General features: G+C 36.9%; 1 protein-coding gene across 1 annotated transcript in view; it reads right to left on the bottom strand.

Annotated features, from left to right (window-relative positions):
* The window catches only part of ZMYM4 (zinc finger MYM-type containing 4), a 62,067-nt gene that overhangs the window by 17,271 nt on the left and 24,094 nt on the right, over positions 1 to 20,702 (bottom strand). Inside the window, exons 17-25 of the mRNA XM_007453842.1 lie at positions 20,072 to 20,216; positions 17,467 to 17,585; positions 16,595 to 16,766; positions 13,631 to 13,684; positions 13,051 to 13,230; positions 12,297 to 12,391; positions 1,396 to 1,564; positions 1,358 to 1,360; positions 1,119 to 1,214 (exon numbers count right to left, since the gene is read on the bottom strand). Coding sequence (XP_007453904.1) covers positions 1,119 to 1,214; positions 1,358 to 1,360; positions 1,396 to 1,564; positions 12,297 to 12,391; positions 13,051 to 13,230; positions 13,631 to 13,684; positions 16,595 to 16,766; positions 17,467 to 17,585; positions 20,072 to 20,216 — 1,033 coding nt within the window. The remainder of the gene's footprint in view (positions 1 to 1,118; positions 1,215 to 1,357; positions 1,361 to 1,395; positions 1,565 to 12,296; positions 12,392 to 13,050; positions 13,231 to 13,630; positions 13,685 to 16,594; positions 16,767 to 17,466; positions 17,586 to 20,071; positions 20,217 to 20,702) is intronic.

Consider the following 20,702-nt stretch of genomic DNA (forward strand, 5'->3'; position numbering starts at 1 on the left):
CCCGTGTCTCCTGTATTGGCAGGCGGACTCTCAACCACTGCGCCACAGGGGAAGCCCCTATTTTTTTTAAATTGAAGTACAGTTGACTTACATATCCACTGTTTTGTTTGTTTATTTTTTGGCCACGCTGTGCGGCATGCAGGATCTTAGTTCCCCAACAGGGGACTGAACCTGTGCCCCCTGCTTTGGGAGAACAGAGTCTTAACTACTGGACCACCAGCGAAGTCCCTACCCGTCCTTCTTTCTTAAAAATGTTGTGGCTCAAACTGGAAGGTGAAAGGCCTAGTAAACCCCCATAACAAGAGTATATTTATATCACTCTGGAGCACAGAGATTATTCTTGATCTGTGGGAACTCAATGAGTCAGTCACAGACCACAGCAGCAACTAACTGCTCCAATAATGAGGGTAGACTGAGGCAAAGCCAAGAGTGCATGCAATCACCCAGGTATTAGAGAGAAGATATAGTTGGAAAGGGACAAAAAAATCTAGTTACAAGTACATATTCATTCCTGCCCCATCTCATCCCACAAAGATTGTATAAGTATCTTATATAAAACACAGATAATAAAAAAGCAAAATACAAACTGAAAACAAAGTTTAGAATAGAACGACCAGGGAAAAAAGAAAGCTAATGACTAGGGTTCTAAAATTATACAGTGTTGCTCTATTTGAACTGTTTATTGGGTTCCAAAGTTCTTGGCACCAAAAATGAAACCTGCAATCATGGTCAATCATATACAGCTCCCTGACAGGAAAAATTCCTACAGTAACAGCAAGGCTTTTCCAGGCATTCTTCTTAACAACAACAACAAAAAAAAAGTGTTACACTGGGTTCCACACTGGTTAGTCTACAAATATAGGGCTCAAGAAGACAGATTTGAGTTACTTGCATAGTGTTAGAAAAAGAAACAAAATTCCTTATATTTGCACAAGAAACTCATGATCAGAAGATACAACCTTACCTTTATAACAAGCTCTTTAAAATTGGGAGTGGATATTAATTTCTCTTTTTAAACATAAACTTCAAATTTTAAATAATTTTAAATATTCCATTTACAAATTTAAAATCAACAATGATATTACAAGCAATTCAGATCACAAGGAGAGAAATTTTACCTCTACAGTCTGGCTCTGAAGATTCTTGAGAGAGTGCATGGTCTTGAGCACTTCCTAAAGGGTCAGAACATGGGCTAGATGAGGCATGTTCAACTCCTGACAAAGAAACAAAAATTAATGAGAATAAATAAAGATGGGGAAAAAAATTAAGTAAAGCCAAAATCAAAGTTTTATGGGATTTCTGACCTACTATTTATCCCTTCTGAGTAGATTTATGACTTTATCTGTATTCCTCCCACCCCCTAAATCAAGACACAAATTCATGCCGTGTATTTACCACATTTCAGATCCCCCTGCTCTTCCTTGGCATTTTTCCACTGAACCCAGTTCTTCCAGGCATTTACCCCATACATGTATTTCAGTGTCATCCCAGACACTGAGCACCCTTGAAAGGCTCCTTGAATAAGACTCCTGGGCTCCACAGACACTATAGACTTCTTCCGTCCCTGTAAGAATTCCAAAAATTTACAGAATATAAAATTTAGTTTCAGAGCTTTAAGAATTGGGATTCTCAATGACAGAATGGGCATAAATTTACAGAAAATGCAATTTAGTATTAGATCCTAAAGATTCAGAGTTCTTAGAGCTAGAAAGAGCTTTAGAAGTCATCTAATCCAATCCATATGAGAAAAGAAAAAAAGGGAAAATTGAAGTGTAGAAGGTAATATTTTAATAATCATTAACATTTGGGTATTTACTATGTTCCGGATGCTGGACACACCCAATGAGGTATGAATAGCAGTTATTACCACTCAGGTCTATTTAATGGAACATATGAATAGATGGCTCTAAAGAAGCCTCAATAAATTCTCTAACTACAATGGAATTCAGCTAGAAATCAGTAATGAAATAGTGTTAGAAAAATCCTTAAAACTCAGAAATTAAACAACACATGTTAAGAAACCACAAATGCGATTAGAGAATATTTTGAACTTAAGTAAAAATGAAAACAAAATGTATCAAACTTTATGTAATAGTGCTAAAGCAGTGCTTATAAGGGCATTTACAGTATTAAAATGCTTCTATGAGAAGTGAAAGAAGTCTAAAATCAATAATCTAGCCTCTATGTTAAGAAACTAGAAAAAAGACTTCATTAAAACCCAAAGTAAGGAAATAATAAAAAGAAGAGCAAAAATCAATAAAAAGAAAAGATAAAGGAAAAATCAATAAAATGAAGAGCTGGTACTTTTAGAAGGTTAAAAAAAACTGATAAATCTCTAGCTAGAATGATCAGGGGTAAAAGAAAAAAGACACAAATTATCAACACCTGACCCCACACATATAAAAATAATAAAACTGTGAACGTCATTATGACAATAAACTAGACAGCTTAGATAAATTGAACAAATTTCTTGAAAGACACAAACTAACAAAGCTTGCTCTAGAAGAAATAGATAACCTAAGTAGCTAGAGAAATTCAATTCATATTTTAAAACCTTCCCATAAAAAAAAATCCAGACCCAGATGGCTTCACTGTTGAAGTCTACCCAAGAATTAAAGTAATTATATAAACTGTATTTCAGAAAACAGAAGAGGAGGAACTCTAACTCACTTACGTCACTATTATCCTGACAGCAAGGCCAGATAAAGTCATCACAAGAAAACAGATCAATAGCTCTTTTAAACTGAGACACTTAAAACCTTAACAAATATTAGCAAACTGAATCCAGCAACGTACAGAAGAATAAAAACATCAAAAGAAAGTAGTGCTCATCCCATAAATGCAAGGTTAGTTTATAATTTAAAAAATTAATGTATTTCACCACTTTAAAAGACTCAGAAAAGAAAAACCAGATGATCATCTCAAGAGATCACCTGACAAAGTTCAAAACACAATTAAAAACACTCTGAGCAATTAGAAATAGAAGAGAACTTCCTGAACTTGATAGAAGTCATCTATGAGAAACATATTGGTAACATCATACTCAATATTGTAAGGCTGAACACTTCCCTAAAATTGGGAAGAGGCATGAAGGTCTGCACTCATTACTTATATTAAACATTGTACTAAAGATCCTTGTTAATGCAATAAATCAAAAAAAGAAAGAAAATGCACTAAGATTGTAAAGGAAAAAGTGAAACTGCCTTTATTTACAGATAATATGATTGTGTAGGTAGAAAATCCTAAGGATTTCAGTTGAGCAAAGTCACCGTATATAAAATCAATATACAAAACCATCTCTATTTCTATGTCAATGAAGAACACTAGAAAAGGAAATTTAAAAATAACGCTATTCACAACAGGATCAAAAATATATTAAAATACTTATTAGATAAATCTGACAAAGTATAAGACTTGTAAAATGAAAAATACAAAACACTGTTGGGAGATAATCTGAATAAAGGTGAAAGATACCATCTTTATGGATTGGATGGCTCAAAGTTGCTAGGATGGCAATTCTCTGCAAATTGATCCATGGATTAAGAACAGCCCCAATCAAAATTTCAGCAGACTTTTTTGTAGAAATTGACAAGCTGATTCTAAAATGTATATGGAAATTCAAATAAAACCTTTGAAAAAGATGAACAAAGATGGAAGACCTACACTCCTATTTCAAGACTCACTGTAAAGCTACATTAATCAAGTCAGTTGGTACTGGTATAAAAATAGACATGTGTATCAATGGAACAGAATAGTTTCAGAAACAGACCAAGACATATATGGTCAGTTGACTTTAACAAAAGTGCCAATGTAACTGAAGGGGAAAAGACAGCATTTACAAAAGTGGTACTGGAACAACTATATCCATACACACAAAAAAATAAAATGTGATGCCTTAACTTATACATAAAAATTATCTCAAAATGGATCACAGAAAACATAAAAGAAAATTATAAAACTAGGAGAAAATGTAAGAGAAAATCTTAATTACCATAGTTAAGTTAAGCAAAGATTTTTAGATGGGATAATAAAAAACACAAATTATAAAAGAATAAAAACTGATAAAGTGGACTTCTCAAAAGTAAAAAGTTCTGTCCTAGTGTGGGTGACCAAGATGGCAGAGTAGGAAGACCCTGAGCTCCCCACCTCTCATGGGCACACCAAAATTATTACTATGTACAGAGCAACTTTCCATAAAAATGACCTGAAGACTAGCAGAAAAGATCTTTTACAGCTAAAGATATAAAGAAGGAACTACAAGATGGGTAGAAAGGGGCAGAGACATGGTATAATCAAGACCCACACCACCAGGTTAGATGACACACAAATGGGAAGATAATCACAATTGGAGATGTTCTCCCCAAGAAGTGAGAGGTCTGAGCCCCATATAGGGCTCCCCAGTCCAGGGCTCCTGCACTGGGAAGATAAACCTCCAGAACACTTGGTTTTGAAGGCCAGCGGGGCTTGTTTTCAGGAGAGCCAGAGGGCTGCAGGAAACAAGAGACTCCCACTCTCAAAGGTTACACACAAAATTTCACATGATCTGAGACCCAGGGCAAAAGCAGTAATTTGAAAGGAGACTGGGTCAGACCCACTTGATTTTAGAGAGCCTCCCAGAGAGTCAAGAGGAAACTGGGACTCACCCTGGGGACATAGATGCTGGTGGTAGCCATTTTGGGGAGCTCACTCTACAATGAGAACACTGCTGCTAGCAAGCACCATTTTGGACTCTTCCCACTAAGTTAAATGAGAACTAGAGCCAGCCTGCCCACCAGCCAGTTGCCAACAATCCTGGGACGCTTGAGGCCAAGAAGCTAGCCAGGTGGGGACACAGCCCCAAACACCAGCAAGTCTGCTGCCTTAGGCTCCCATGAGCCCCCGGCCACCCTGAACAAGGCTCTGCCCACCAGTGGGTAGGCACTAGTCCTAGGACCTCCTGGGCCCTGGCCTTGCCCACTAGCAGGCTGACACCAACTCTAGGATCACCAGGGCCCCACAGCCAGAGATCCTCAGGAGCAGGCTCTTCCCACCAGTGGACCAACACTAGCCCCAGGATACCATGGGACCTAGACCAATACATCCACAAGCCAATACCAGCTTCAGGAACCAGGCCCCCCAGCCAGAGACCCTGGGACCCAGCTCTGTGCACCAATGGAACAGAACTAGTCCCAGGATACAGCCTCACCCACCACTGGTTGGCACCAGCCCTGGGATCCCATGAGCCCTGGCCCTGCCCACTAGAGAGCAGACAGTAGCTCCTGGGTATACCGCAGCCCTGTAGCCACCTGGGTCAGGACCCAGCTGTAACCCAGTGGGTCAAAACCAGGCTGAGAACACCCACCCTCCACCCAGTCCCCCCCCACCAGCAGGACAGCACTAGCCTGGGAACTCCTCAGGGCTCTGCAGCCAGCTGCCTCATGACCTGGCCCTGCCCATCAGTGGGCCAGCACCAGGACCAGAACTCCCCAGGCTGCAGCCAACCACACCAAGTCGGAGGCCTCTGCATTAGGCAGGGTCTGGCAATCAACCAGTCTTGGAAGACAAAGAGGGAAGAGATATGGGAACATATATATATGTATAACTGACTCACTCTGTTATAAAGCAGAAACTAACACACCATTGTAAAGCAATTATACCCCAATAAAGATGTAAAAAAAAAAAAAAACTTGACTCTTAATCACTGTACCATAATACAAAGCTCAAATGCCATTCCCTCTGTGAAAAAAAAAAAAAAAAACCAGTCTTGGACTTTCTGGTCCAGGCACACCCACAGTAGTCAGCCATGCTGACCACGCTTACCAGAACGCCCACAGTAGTCACCTTGTCATAAGGGCCCATGCAGTCATATACAGGGCACCCCTAGAGCATACAGCTCTGGTGACTAGAGGGGAGTCTGCTGCTCAGCCCCGTAGAATGTCTCTTACATAAGGTCACTTATCTAAGATTGGTAAACGGAACAAACCTATGAAATACACAGAAATAAAAACAAAGAACTAGGCAAAATAAGGCAACAGAGGAATATGTTCCAAAGGAAGCATTCTACCCAATAAGACTGCAAGGTAATGACTGTAAAGATGCTCAAAGAACTCAGGAGAAGAATGAACACAGTGAGAGGTTAGAAGTTTCTAACAAAGAGTTAGAAAATATAATGAAGAAGCAAACAGAGCCAAAAAATACAATAATTGAAATAAAAGGAATTAACAGTAGGTTAGCTGATACAGAGGAACAGATCAGCAAACTGGAAGACAGTGTAGTCAAAATCACTCAAACTGAAGAGAAAAAAGAAAAAGAATTTTAAAAAATGAGGACAGTTCAAGAGAACTCTGAGACACCTTTAAGTGTACCAACATTTGCATTGCAGAGGTCCTGGAAGAAGAGAGCACGGAAGGAGCAGAGGACATATTTGAAGACATAATAACTGAAAATGACCCTAATCTGGGAAAGGAACCAGACATCCAAGTCCAAGAAGTACAGAAAGTCCCAAACAGACTCAATCCAAAGATTTCTGCTCAAAGACACATTATAATTAAAATAGCAAACATTAAGGATAAAGACAGAATCTAAAAGCATCAAAGGAAAAGCAACTAGTTACATTAAAGGAAAATCCCATAAGGCTATCAGCTGACTTTTCAGCAGAAATTCTGTAGGCCAGAAGGGACTGGCACCATGTATGTAAAGTGATGAAAGGGAAAAAACCTACAACAAAGAATACTATACCCAGCAAGCCTTTCATTCAGATTTGATAGAGAGATTAAGAGTTTTTTACAGACAAGCAAAGCTAAAATAATTCAGTATAACAAAACCAGCTTTATAAGAAATGTTAAAGGGAATTCTCTAAGCAGAAAAGAAAAAGTAACAACTAGAAAAATGAAAATTAAAAAAGGAAAAATTTCACTGGTAAAGACAAACATACAGTAAAGATAGTAGATCAGTACTATCTACTAGAAAGATTAAGACAAAAGTAGTAAAATTATCTATATCCATAATAAGTAGTAATGAATATACAAACCAAAAAACGTAAAATATGATGTCAGAAACATTAAATGTGGGGAGGGTAAAAATTCAGGGTTGGTAACATGTATTCAAAATTAAGAGATCAGCACTTAAAATAATCATGTATAAACATAAATAGACTGGTATACATAAACCTCATGGTAACAACAAACCAAAAATCAGTAATAGATACACACACAAAAAAGAGAAAGGAACCCCAAAATAACACTAAAGATAGCCATCAAATCACAGGGGATGAGAGCAAAACAATGAGGAACAAAAAAGAGCTACAAAAACAACCACAAAGCAATTAACAAAATGGCAATAAGTACATACCTATCAATAATTACTTTACATGTAAATGGACTAAATGCTCCAATAAAAAGACATAGGGTGGCTAAATGGATACAGAAACAAGACCCACAATGCTGCCTTAAAAGAGACTCACATCAAATCTAAAGGCACACAAAGACTGAATGTGAGAGGATAGGAAAGGTGCACCTAAATACATAAAGCAAACATTGACAGATATAAAGGGAGAAATGGACAGTAACACAACAAGAGTAGGGGACTTTAAAACCTGGCTTACATCAATGGACAGAGATAAATAAGGAAAGTAAGTAAGGAAACACCGGCTATAAATGACACATTACAAGAGATGGATTTAATAGCTATATACAGAATAAACACACACACATACATATGTTTGTGTGTGTGTGTATGTGTGTGTGTGTGTGTGTGTGTGTGTGTGTGTGTATATGTAATATTTCACCCAAAAGCAGCAGAACACACATTCTTTTCAAGTTCACATGGAACATCCTCTAGATCACTTGCTAGGCCACAAAACAAGTCTCAGTAAATTTAAGAAAAGTAAAATCATATCAAGCATCTTTTCCAACCACAATGCTATGAGACTAGAAACCAAATACACAAAAAAACTGTAAAAAAACACACAGCACAGAAGACTAAACAATATGTTATTAAACAACCAATGGGTCACCAAAGAAATTAAAGAGGAAATCAAGATATACCTGGAGACCAATGAAAATGAACACAATTATCCAAAATCTATGGGATACAGCAAAAGCAGTTCTAAGAGGTAAGTTTATAGTGACAAGCCTACTTAAGGAAACAAGAAAAATCTCAAATAAACAACCTAACCTTATACCCTAAGGGAACTAGAAAAAGAAAAATAAAACCGAAAGTTGGTAAAGGAAAGAAATCATAAAGATCAGAGCAAAAATAAACTAGAGACTAAAAAGCAATAGAAAAGATCAATGAAACCAAGAGCTGATCTTTTTAAAAGATAAGCAAAGTGGATAAACCTTCAGCCAGATTCATCAGGAAAAAAGAAAGGTACAAATAAATTTAAAAAAAAAATAAGAAGACAGAAGTTATAAAGGATCTTAAGAGATTACTATGAACAATTATACACCAAAACAACCACCTAGAAGAAATGGAAAAATTTTAGAAATGTACACTCTCCTAAGACTGACCCAGAAATACATAGAAAATATGAACAGACCAATTATTGGTAATGAAATTGAATCAGTAATCATATAACTCCCAACAAACAAAAGTCTAGGACCAGACAGCTTCACAGATGAAGTTGACCAAACATTTAGAGAAGAGTTAAAACCTATCCTTCTAAACTATTACAAAAAATAGCAGAGGAAGCAACACTTACGAATTCATTCTACGAGGCCAGTATCACCCTGATACCAAAAGCAGATGACCATAAAAGAAGACAATTACAGGCCAATATCACTGATGAACATACATACAAAAATCCTCAACAAAATATCAGCATACCAAATTCAACAATACATTACAAGGATCACACACCATGAGCAAGTGGGATTTATTCCAGGGATGCAAAGAATAATTTGGTATTTGCAAACCAATGTGATACACCACATTAACAAACTGAAGAATAAAAGTCATATGATCATCTCAACAGATGCAAAAAAAGCCTTTGACAAAATTCAACATTCATTTATGATAAAAATTCTCCACAAAATGGCTATAGTGGGAACATACCCCAATGTAATAAAGGCCATATATAACAGACCCACAGCTAACATCATATTGAATGATGAAAAACTGAAACAATTTCCTCTAAGATCAGGAATAAGACAAGGATGCCCATTCTGCCACTTTTATTCAACATGGTATTGGAAGTCCCAGCCACAGCAATCAGAGAAGAAAAAGAAATAAAAGGAATCCAAACTGGAAAGGAAGAAAACTGTCACTGTTTGCAGATAACACCATACTATACATAGAAAATCCTAAAGACACCAACAAAAAGTTATGAGAACTCACCAATGAATTCAGTAAAGTTGCACAATACAAAATATACAAAATCTGTTGCATTTCTATAAACTAACAACAAACTGTCAGAGAAATTTTAAAAACAATCCTGTTTATAATTGCATCAAAAAGAATAAAATACCTAGGAATAAATCTAACAAAGGAGGTAAAAGACCCGACTCAGAAAACTATTAAGACACTGATGAAGGAAACTGAAGATTAAACAAACAAATGGAAAAATATACCATTCTCATGAATTAGAAGAATATTGTCAAAATAACCACACTACCCAAGGCAAACTACAGATTCAATGCAATAAAATCAAAATACCAATGGCATTTTTCACAGAACTAGAATAATTCTAAAATTCATTAGGAAACATAAAACATCCAGAATAGCCAAAACAATCTTGAGAAAGGAGAACAAAGCTAGAGGTATCATACTCCCTGATTTCAAACTATGCTAAAAACTACAGTAAGCAAAACAGTATGGTAGTGGCACAAAAACATACAGACAGATCAATGGAACAGAACAGACAGCCCAGACAAACCTATGCTTATATGGTCAATTAATCTATGACAAAAGAGGCAAGACTATATTGTACAATGAAGAAAAGACTGACTCTTCAGTAAATGGCGTTGGGAAAAGTGGACAGCTACATGGAAAAGAATGAAACTGGACCACTTTTTCATACCATATACAAAATTAAACTGAAAATGGATTAAAGACTTAAATGTAAGACCTGAGACTATGAAAGTCCTAGAGGAAAACATAGGCAGGAAACTGTGACATCAGTTTTAGTAATATTTTTTGGGTCTGTTCCCTCAGGTAAAGACAACCAAAGCAAAAATAAACAAATGGGACCACATCAAACTAAAAAGATTTTGCATAGCAAAGGAAACCCTCAACAAAATGTAAAGGCAACCTACTGAATGGGAAAGGATACTTCCAAATTATATATCTGGAAAGAGGTTAATATCCAAAATGTATAAATAACTCAATATCCAACAAACAAACAAACAAACAAAAAATGGAATTAAAAAATGGGCAGAGGATCTGAAGAGCCATTTTCCCAAAAGGGACATACAGATTGCCAACAGACACACGGAAAGATGCTCCACATCACTAATCATCAGGGAAATGCAAGTCAAAACCACAATGAAATATCACTTCACACCTGTCAGAATGACTACAATGAAAGTGACAAGAGATATCAAGTGTTGGCGACGATGTGTAAAAGGGGGAACACTCATGCACTGTTGGTGAGAATGTAAATTGGTGCAGCCATTGTGGAAAACAGTATGGCGCTTCCTCAAAAATTAAACATAGAACTACCATTTGATCCAGCAATTCCACTTCTGGGTATTTTTTACCCAAAGAAAACAAAAACACTGATTCAAAAAGATATATATGCACCCTTAAGTCTACTGCAGCATTACTGACAGCAGCCAAGATATGGAAACAACCTAAGTGTCCTAGATGAATGAATAAAGAAGATGTGGTACACACACACACACACACACACAGTTACATACAATGGAATTATTACTCAACCACAAACAAGAATGAAATCTTGCCATTTGTGACAGCAGGGATGGACCTAGAGGGTATTACGGTAAGTGAAACAAATCAGACAGAGAAAGACAAATACTATATGATTTCATTTATATCTGGAATCTAAAAAACAAATGAACAAACATAATTAAACAGAAACAGAATTATAGATACAGAGAATAAACAAGTGGTTCTCACAGGGGAGGGGGTTGGGGAGATGAGAGACATAGGTGAGGGAGATTAAGAGGTACAAACTTCCAGTCACAAAGTAAATGAGTCACGGTTATGTTATGAAATGTACAGTGTGGGGAATACAATCACACAATTATAATTATGTAATATCTTTGTATGTTGACATACTGTAACTAGACTTATCCTAGTGAACATTTTGAAATATGTAGAAATGTTGAATCAGTATGTTGTGCTCCAAGAACTAACAAAGTATTGTAGGTCAATTATATTTCAAAAACAAACAAATTTTTAGAAAAAGAGATCAGATTTGTGGCTACCAGAAGCAGGGAGTAGCGGGAGGAAGACTGGGTGAAGGTAGTCAAAAGGTGTAAATTTCCAGTTTAAGTAAGTACTAGGGGTATAATGTGCGACATGATATATATAATGAACACTGCTCTGTGCTATATATGCAAGTTGTGAAGAGAGTAAATCCTAAGAGTTCTCATAGTAAGAAAAAAAATTTTTTTAGTTTCTTTAATTTTTTATCTATATGAGATGATGAATGTTTACAATCTTATTGTGGTATTCATTTCACAATGTATGTAAGTCAAATCATTATGCTCTACACCTTAAACTTAGTGCTGTTATGTCAATTATATCTCAATAAAACTGGAAGAAAATAAATAAATGAACCATGGAAATAGGGAAAAAGTTGTTTTTCACTATTAAGAAAATAAAAATGTAGTCACAGAATAGGAGGAAAAGTCATATTTGATAAAAGAATTATATCCATAATAAAAATCACAACTCAGTAAGATGACAACTAACCCAGTTTAAAAAAAAAAAAGTGTGCAGGGCTTCCCTGGTGGCACAGTGGTTGAGAGTCCACCTGCCGATGCAGAGGACACGGGTTCATGCCCTAATCCGGGAAGATCCCACATACTGCGGAGCGGCTGAGCCCGTGAGCCATGGCTGCTGAGCCTGCGCATCTGGAGCCTGTGCTCCGCAACGGGAGAGGCCACAACAGTGAGAGGCCCGCGTACCGCCAAAAAAAAAAAAAAAGAAGAGGAAAGTGTTTAACAATGATTATAAAAAACTAACAGAAAAATCCTTTGATTATAGAAACAAAATAAAAAGTCCCTCCAGAAGAATTATAAAATAAAACATATGGTTTTTGACTTCAAAAAAACAAAAACAAAAGGACAAAAATACAAGGTTGGAAAACAACAAAGAAAAGAAAATGCTAGAAAAATTAAGTTACTGCTTACTCTTCGTCTGGGCTGAGGGAAGCCATCTCTGTGTCGTCTTCTTGTTCGGGAACGTGCCTGGATTCCCTGTCCTTTATTCAGTGGGTCAAAGGATTCTATGATATCCAAGAGAAAGCATAATGTGAGATAAATCACTCACAGACTTAAATAAACACTTAGGGTGAAGGAGGAAATATCAGGTAATCATCACTATATTCATTATTTTGTTTATGATAAAATATGGACTTTACTTATAAGAAAACAAGGAGATATGGCATGTATAAAAACTTTATTATCTCGCAAAAAAAAAGAAAAGGTGGGGGGGGGGGCCTTCCCTATTGGCGCAGTGGTTGAGAATCCACCTGCCGATGCAGGGGACACGGGTCCATGCCCCGGTCTGGTAAGATCCCACATGCCGCGGAGCGGCTAGGCCCGTGAGCCATGGCCACTGAGCCTGCGCGTCCGGAGCCTGTGCTCCGCAACGGGAGAGGCCGCAACAGTGAGAGGCCGGTGTACCGCAAAAAAAAACCCCAAAACTTTATTAACAATCAAGAAAACCCCTATATGATTACTGTGGGAAACTTAAAAACAACAACAACAAAAACAAATTAACCCCTTATAAAGAACAATATGGTATGAATTAATACCTTCAAAGGCAGGGACCATTTGTGCCCTAGATAGTTATCATACATTATAACTGCTTCATTATGCCAATTCAGAGTTGTACGAATCTTCTAATAAAGGACTTTGAACAGACAGGTTACACTGCACAAACCTGATGGAAAATCTGCTTCCAGATCCTGTTCAGTTTCCCCTTTTGAGAACTGCTTCACTTCTAAATCAGCCTCTTGCACAGTATTTGACTTTAAGGCATAATGATTTAATTCTTCCTCCCAGCTATGTGGAGTAGATACTGCCTCTGATTCAAGATCACCACTGTAAGTACTTCCTTGGTCTGAAATATACAGAAAAACAAGCCCTCAAAATGAGATAATACACATGACATACTCAGAAACCTCTCTGAAACGCTAAATACCAAAAAGTCAGGTATGGTTGCTGGACAATTCCATAGGTACACTCAAGAATGAAGTAACTTGTTCACCGTTATCACAGAACTAGATTTATATTCTTGGTACACACTTTAGAGCATTATTTCAATTAATCCTTAAAACCAATATCTGAGGTAGCTTTTATTAGTCTCTTTACAAATCAGCACAAAATCATAGATGTCTGATGCCCCCTACAAACAGCTAAAATTGCAAATATTAAATCCAAGGATGCTAATACTTTATGGGTTTGTATCACTAACAGAGGATAATATTTCTAAGATTCAAAATACAGTTACAATTACAAACCTTTTTCAAATATCTTGGTGTCTAGAAAGAGCTCCTGTTCAGAAGTTTGGGATCCTAAAGAAAAAGAAAAGCACATAATAAGTCAATTTATATGTATACAAAAAACAAACTGCATCTCAAATGAAATGACTGCACTAGGGAGGTTCTACATAAATAGTCTTTATATGCAGAAAAGAATGATTCATTAATAAAAGTCAGGCATTAGTGATAAATACAGTTAAATTACAATTCATAACAGTGGTTACACTTCTAGATAGCAAGCGGTATGTAAGAAGTCATGGCAAGAGAGACCTTTATTTTGGATTCTGTGCTATCTGAAATTCTTTTTTTTTTTTTTTTTAACCACAACACACACAATATTGATTTACTCACAGGTTGACAAATCTGTTTTAAATTGCTTTTTCCTTCCCTAAATAAAATATGCTTTACCATGCAGTGGAAAGCCGACAGACTTAGAATATAAATACATGAGCAATCAGCACATGGAACTAAACAGAACAAAGTTCTATCAATTATAAACTACTGTAATTTTTTTTTTTTTTTTAATGTTTTTGGGCCACACCATGCAGCATGTGGGATCTTGGTTCCCCGACCAGGAACTGAACAAGTGCTTTCTGCAGTGGAAGTGCAGAGTCTTAACCACTGGACCGCCAGGGAAGTCCCTATAAACTACTTTAAAAGTAAAGAGTTTAGGGAATTCTCTGGCTGTCTAGTGGTTAGGACCCGGAGCTTTCACTGCCGGGGTCCAGGTTCAACACCTGGTCAGGGAACTAAGATCCCACAAGCTGCACAATGTGGCCAAGAAAAAACAAAAGAAAAAAAAAAGAAAAAAAAGGAAGAAGAAAAAAAGTAAAGTGTTTAAAGATTTAAAGTATTAAAAAAAAAAGATTTTTTTAAAAACCAAGGAAAATTGTCTCTTTTCCCTGAAATCAAAGATAAATGAGCCATATCCTTTCAGTTGGAATTAATTTCTCCCCCCTTTATATTTCTAAACCATTTGATTTTACTTACACTAGGATGATTAAAACTATCTGTCTCGAAGCTCAGTGTAAAGTTTTTCTGTTTGATTCAACTGTAGGCAAAGGCAAAGTCACAATATTTGTTTAGAGGAAACATTTGATAAATGCTGACTATTAATGTGAATGGAGAAGCCAACTTAGAATGAGGTTTCTCATCAGGAATTGCTGGAACTTGCAAAATAAGTATCAGAAATTAGAAGATCAAGCACAGGTGCAGTACTCTTTTTTTTATTCATTCATTCATTCATTCATTTATTTATGGCTGCTTTGGGTCTTCGTTGCTGTGTGCGGGCTTTCTCTAGTTGCGGCCAGCAGGAGCGACTCTTTGTTGCAGTGCATGGGATTCTTGTTGCAGTGGCTTCTCTTGTTGCAGAGCACAGGCTTCAGTAGTTGTGGCTTGCAGGTTCTAGAGCGTAGACTCAGTAGTTGTGGTGCATGGGCTTAGTTGCTCTGCGGCACGTGGGATTTTCATGGACCAGGGCTCGAACCCATGTCCCCTGCATTGGCAGGCGGATTCTTAACCGCTGTACCACCAGCGAAGCCCAAGGGCAATATTCTAAGACTTTAAAATCCACATATAAATGGGTCAGAATTGAGATTATACACTAAAGAGCAAAATGAGACCAGAAACTTTGGGATAATAACAAAAAGCTTTGTACCCATCTCTCAGAGTATATCTGATATAAAAACATACTGGCAACACAACAGAAAAGTTGACAGTAGTTTTTTCAAATGCCGTAGTGTTCAGAAAACCAGCTAGAATATATTACGCAAAATCAGAACCCAGTGGCTAGCTTTATAAAAACCATCACAGTAAAAAAAAAAATTGTCAGGAAAGAGTAATTTCTTGGTTCATCAATGATATATGAAAAGGCCACTGTGGGCTTCCCTTCTCATGGAGGGGACATGAGTTCGAGCCCTGGTCTGGGAAGATCCCACATATTACAAAGCAACTAAGCCCATGCACCACAACTACTGAGCCTGTGCTCTATAACCCGCGAGCCACAACTACTGAAGCCTGTGCACCTAGAGCCTGTGCTCTGCAACGAGAAGCCACTGCAGTGAGAAGTCCACACACCACAATGAAGAGTAGCTCTTGCTCACCGCAACTAGAGAAAGCCCACGGTGCAGCAATGAAGACCCAATGCAGCCAAAAATAAAATAAATTAAAAAAAAAATACGCCATTGCAAAAATTCACCTATACATTTCAACTCCCTTTAACACCATTTCCTTTATCTCTTCTTATATCCAAAAATCAAAGTGGTGCTAATTAAGGCTGGAAACCTTTCTGGAATTTATACTACTGAGTTCTGGTTAAAATCCTTTCTTTGGAGTCAGACAAACCTGGAATCACCTTCTGATTCCATTATTTCCTGATTTCATAACCATGGCAAGCCTATTTTCCAAAAGAGGAATCTAAAGTAAACAGTACCTCACTCATAGGGTTGTTGTGAAAATTAAATGAGGTGATGCACACAGTGCATTTAGGACAATGCCTAGAGTACGGCAAGCACATAAATGTTAATTACTGTTCATTATTCTACACTCATAAAATGGTATTTATCTATAGGTTATTTTGAACCAAATGGTTTTCCACCCTAAAATTCTTTTTACCTTCTACCAACATGCTGATATTTTACAACAGTAATTTTTATCTGGGGACCATGGCTTTGATTGCAGGGGATAAAACTAGAACATGATCATGAAACATGGATTTATAGGTTATTTTTCTGGAATCATTAAGAACTAGAAACCGTATCGATTTCTTTCATAAACAGGATAGAGCTCCAGAGTTATCAACAAGTTTAACAAGCCCATAGGCTTCATATTTAAAAACAAATAAAGCTTTTAGAAACTCCTTGACTGCCTAATACTTAAAATTACATGAGCTACCTAAAAATTTATAGGTGTGCTTTTCTTTTTTTACTTTAAAATTATACCAACCTCCCTGAGATAGAGTCTTCTCCTTCTCTTCATCTTCTGCAATCATTTCTGCCATCTCAAGGAGATCAGCTTCAAAAGGATGTGAGGGAAGTTTTTCCTTAATGTCTTCAATACTCTCAGTGACTTTATCTTCATTATCCATTGAGGATGGAATAAGCATAGGGACAGGCATCTGAAAGACCAAGGATAGACTGAAGAGTTTCTTGGTCGACCATCACAACTATTATTTGTGAGATCATTTAAATATAAAAATTATTAATAAACAAATTCAAGATATTTCTATTGCTAATGGTTAAAATAGTCTTGTTTGTTTTTATAAGACTGTAGCCATTTAAATAGAAATTCAGTAAGTGCTTTTCTGGATACTTAATGTGTCTCTGAATCATCTAAAAGAATAACTAAGTAATGAATTTTTGTTTTGTTTTTGACTATATTTCTTGCTTAATATTTTCACACAAGTGTTTCTCTTAAGAATTCAGTACCGAGAAAATATATATTTCCAATAAAAAATGAATACATTTTTCTTTAACGAAATTCAGAATCCTGTAAATCACAGTATTCCTCTTTTCATTCTTGCTACAATCTAGGATTCTAACATTCACACACTGTTTCTGATCTTTTTCTATGTTAGTGGTCTTTTGTGTTTAAAATGTTTTTAAAAAGCTAAATCATAACCTCCTCTGACAAGGCAGGGTACAAATAGAAGCAGTCCTTTATATATTACATATTTAAGTAATATAACAGTATGATTAATAGCCAACCAGAGTCAGGTATATTTTACCAACAAGTAAAAAGTATTTTTATGGAGCTGTCAAATCTTAATTGAGAAAAATGCATACTAAATTAGCCTTAATCTCTAAATGATTACTCACTGGAACTGGAAGTCCAAATGGGACTGGGGCATACTGAGTATAAAGATGAAGAGGTATAGGTACGAACACTGGTACTGGAACTGGCACCACAATAACTTGGGGCTGAGTTGGAGTGTCTTCTAATGGAAGAAAAAAAAAAAACCCACAAAACAACAAAGAGGGTTAGAAATGACATTTTAATTAAAAAAATTTTTTTAGGTATATGAAGACTTATAATTCAAAAGAAGTGTAATTTTAATTAAAAAAATTTTTTTAAGGCATGTGGACATTTACAGTTCAAAAGAAGTATCTATGAGGGACTTCCCTGGTGGCACAGTGGATAAGACTCTGTGCTCCCAATGCAGGGGGCCCAGGTTTGATCCCTGGTCAGGAAACTAGATCCTACATGCATGCTGCAACTAAGATCTGATGCAACCAAATAAATAAAATTACATTAAAAAAAAGAAGTATCTATGATACTAGGAATTCACAGAAAGGAGAAATAGCAAGGCTTGAGTATAACAGCACTAAAAAAAGTGGGCAACACAATAACTATCAATGGTAGGAGGATAAGATGAATGAAGGATATAATTTGGATGGATGAATGGAATAGTTATCTTAGAAGAAAGGTACAGAAAACTTAACATGAATAAGTAGTGTATGTTAAAGAGGAGACTGAATAGGTAGAAGGGCCATTTTTGTGAGGCTATAATACACATTTAAAATCATTAGACAGTGGGGAACTACTATAGATTGGTTAGCACAACGTAATTGTGATGAAAATGGCTTTAAAAAGATTAATTTGGCTGCCATCTTCACATGGAATAGAAAGTATGCAACGTGGGAGGCAACTACAATATATAGAGCTAAGATGATGAGGGCCTGAACTAGGGTGATTATGATACCTCCAGGAAAAAAAAATAAGTATACATAGCAGAGGTTCTAAGATATTTTTTAAAAAAAGGAAACAAAAGTTTGGGAACTAACTTAAACATGAGCAGGTAAAAAGTGGGAAGGATGGAGGTAGAAATCATTCAATTACTTAACTACAGAGTCTTTTCTGTAGGCCAGAAAAATATGTTAGATAACTGTAAAATCATTAATGTAAGAGAAAGGTAATGCTAGTAAAAAGAAGTGAAAAGCTGACAATTTGACTAGGGTTAGAAGTGGGAAATAATATGGGATCAATTTTACCATGGTGCAGTGGACATAAAAAAAAAGTTATCTGATTAGCGATGTCTGATAACCAAGCTACATAATGCTAAACTGTCACTATTTTGGGATTGACATGTACACATTGCTATATTTAAAACAGATAATGAGGACCTACTGTAAAAAAAAATGATAAATAAAAAAAAATTTTTTTTAATGATTTTTTTATAAAGTCACTATTGATACAATAAAAATACAGGACTAAGTCATCTATAGCCCTGCTGTTCAACATGATCCGTGGATCAGCAGCACTGACATTACCCGGGAACTTAAAAGATGCAAAACCTCAGCACCACTAAATCAGAATCCACTTAGTAACATTCCCAAATAATTCATATGCATATTAATGTTTGAGAAGTACTGGCCTAGAGGATAACCTTCCAGATCTAAGAATCTAGGATTCCTTTCCACTTTAAAAATTCTGGGATTTTCAGATGGCAGCATGCCAGAGACCCATTCTCTAGGGAAACAAGCAAAGTTGGTGAAAACTTAAAAAGTAACAATTTAAATTCTTTGGAAATTGTCCTAAAGGCATACAGCAAATGGAGAAATATTTATTCAAGAAAATCTACTAAATACAGTAAGAACAGTAGGCATCTATGACTTTTGATCTACTACCTGCTCCACACCCCTGCCTCAGCCAGCTAAAAATGATAGAAACTCCACTCTGGAATGGGTGGGACCAGAAAGAATGGGCTCCTCTTCCTTCAGCTCCCATCAAGGGTTACTATATCTCACCAGGAGGGACAGGCCACCATCATTTCTTATCCCTCAAACTTCAGGTTAAAGAGGTTAATTTCCTAGTGAGTACAGCTACCAACCACAAAGAGAAAACCTACTATAGGAATAACAGGCCAAGAAAACTAGGGTCCGAACTACCTTCACCCCAGATCACTTGTAGGGCAGAGATTCCATGCTAGGAGAGGCAAGTTGAGAAGATCAGAAGCTCACACCATGCCCATCATTCAGAAAAGTAGTAGCTCAAAGAGGGTAGAGGCAGTTCATAAGAAAAGAAAGCCCTAAAGCTCTCCCCAAAGGAACTGACATTATTTGAAATAGAGTGTGGAAAAGTTCAAACCTAAGGGTGCTCTGGAAAACAATAGTTCCTCTTAACTAAGACCCTGTTTATATAATTCCAAAGTCTATGCTTACCCCATAATACTACACTATCATGAATAAGGAAATTAAATGAAGCATTCAGAATATGGTATTATCAACTACCTTCTCTTTGCCATAACTTGTTAAGTTGATGAAAATACCTAACCCACAGGGATATCATGAGAACTCAATTGGGCAGCGAGTATAAGCAACCAAACACAACACCTATGAAATAGAAGGCACTTACTTAATGTAACCAGATCCCACATTACTTTCCCCTAGGAAAAATTAAATGAAGAAAGCACAAGGAACACACCTGTCTGGCATTCTTTGTTTTGAGTATGTGGTTTGCAAGAAGTGGCCTTGGTCTGCGTGATGGGTTTGCACAATAAAGCTTTATTCTTCAAAAGTCTTGGAGGCTGGGAAGGTGGCAGTTTGAGGGCATCTGTTTGTGTACTTGCCTAGTAAAAAAAATAAGTCAGAAACCAAAAGCTTATCATTAATTACAAGAAACATTATAAATATTATATTTCAAAATATAATTTCAAAAGAAATACTATATTGGAATTACTTGAAAGACACAGAATATAAATATTCAACTAAATATGTAAGGAATATAATATTCCTGAAATATCAATAGCAATAAAGGAATATTTTGATAACTATATATTGACCCTGAATGTATCTAATTACCAGTTCTGTTTACCAAGAAAAATGCTGTTTGTATTGTGGCATACTGTTGATCAATAACAATGGTGGGGCTTCCCTGGTGGCGCAGTGGTTGGGGGTCCGCCTGCCGATGCAGGAGACGTGGGTTCGTGCCCCGGTCCGGGGGGATCCCGCGTGCCGCGGGGCGGCTGGGCCCGTGGGCCATGGCCGCTGAGCCTGCGCGTCCGGAGCCTGTGCTCCGCAGCGGGAGGGACCGCGGCAGAGGGAGGCCCGCGTAC

Source organism: Lipotes vexillifer, unplaced genomic scaffold (genome assembly GCF_000442215.2).
Source record: "Lipotes vexillifer unplaced genomic scaffold, Lipotes_vexillifer_v1.1 scaffold213, whole genome shotgun sequence".
In the NCBI taxonomy this organism is placed as follows: domain Eukaryota; kingdom Metazoa; phylum Chordata; class Mammalia; order Artiodactyla; family Lipotidae; genus Lipotes; species Lipotes vexillifer.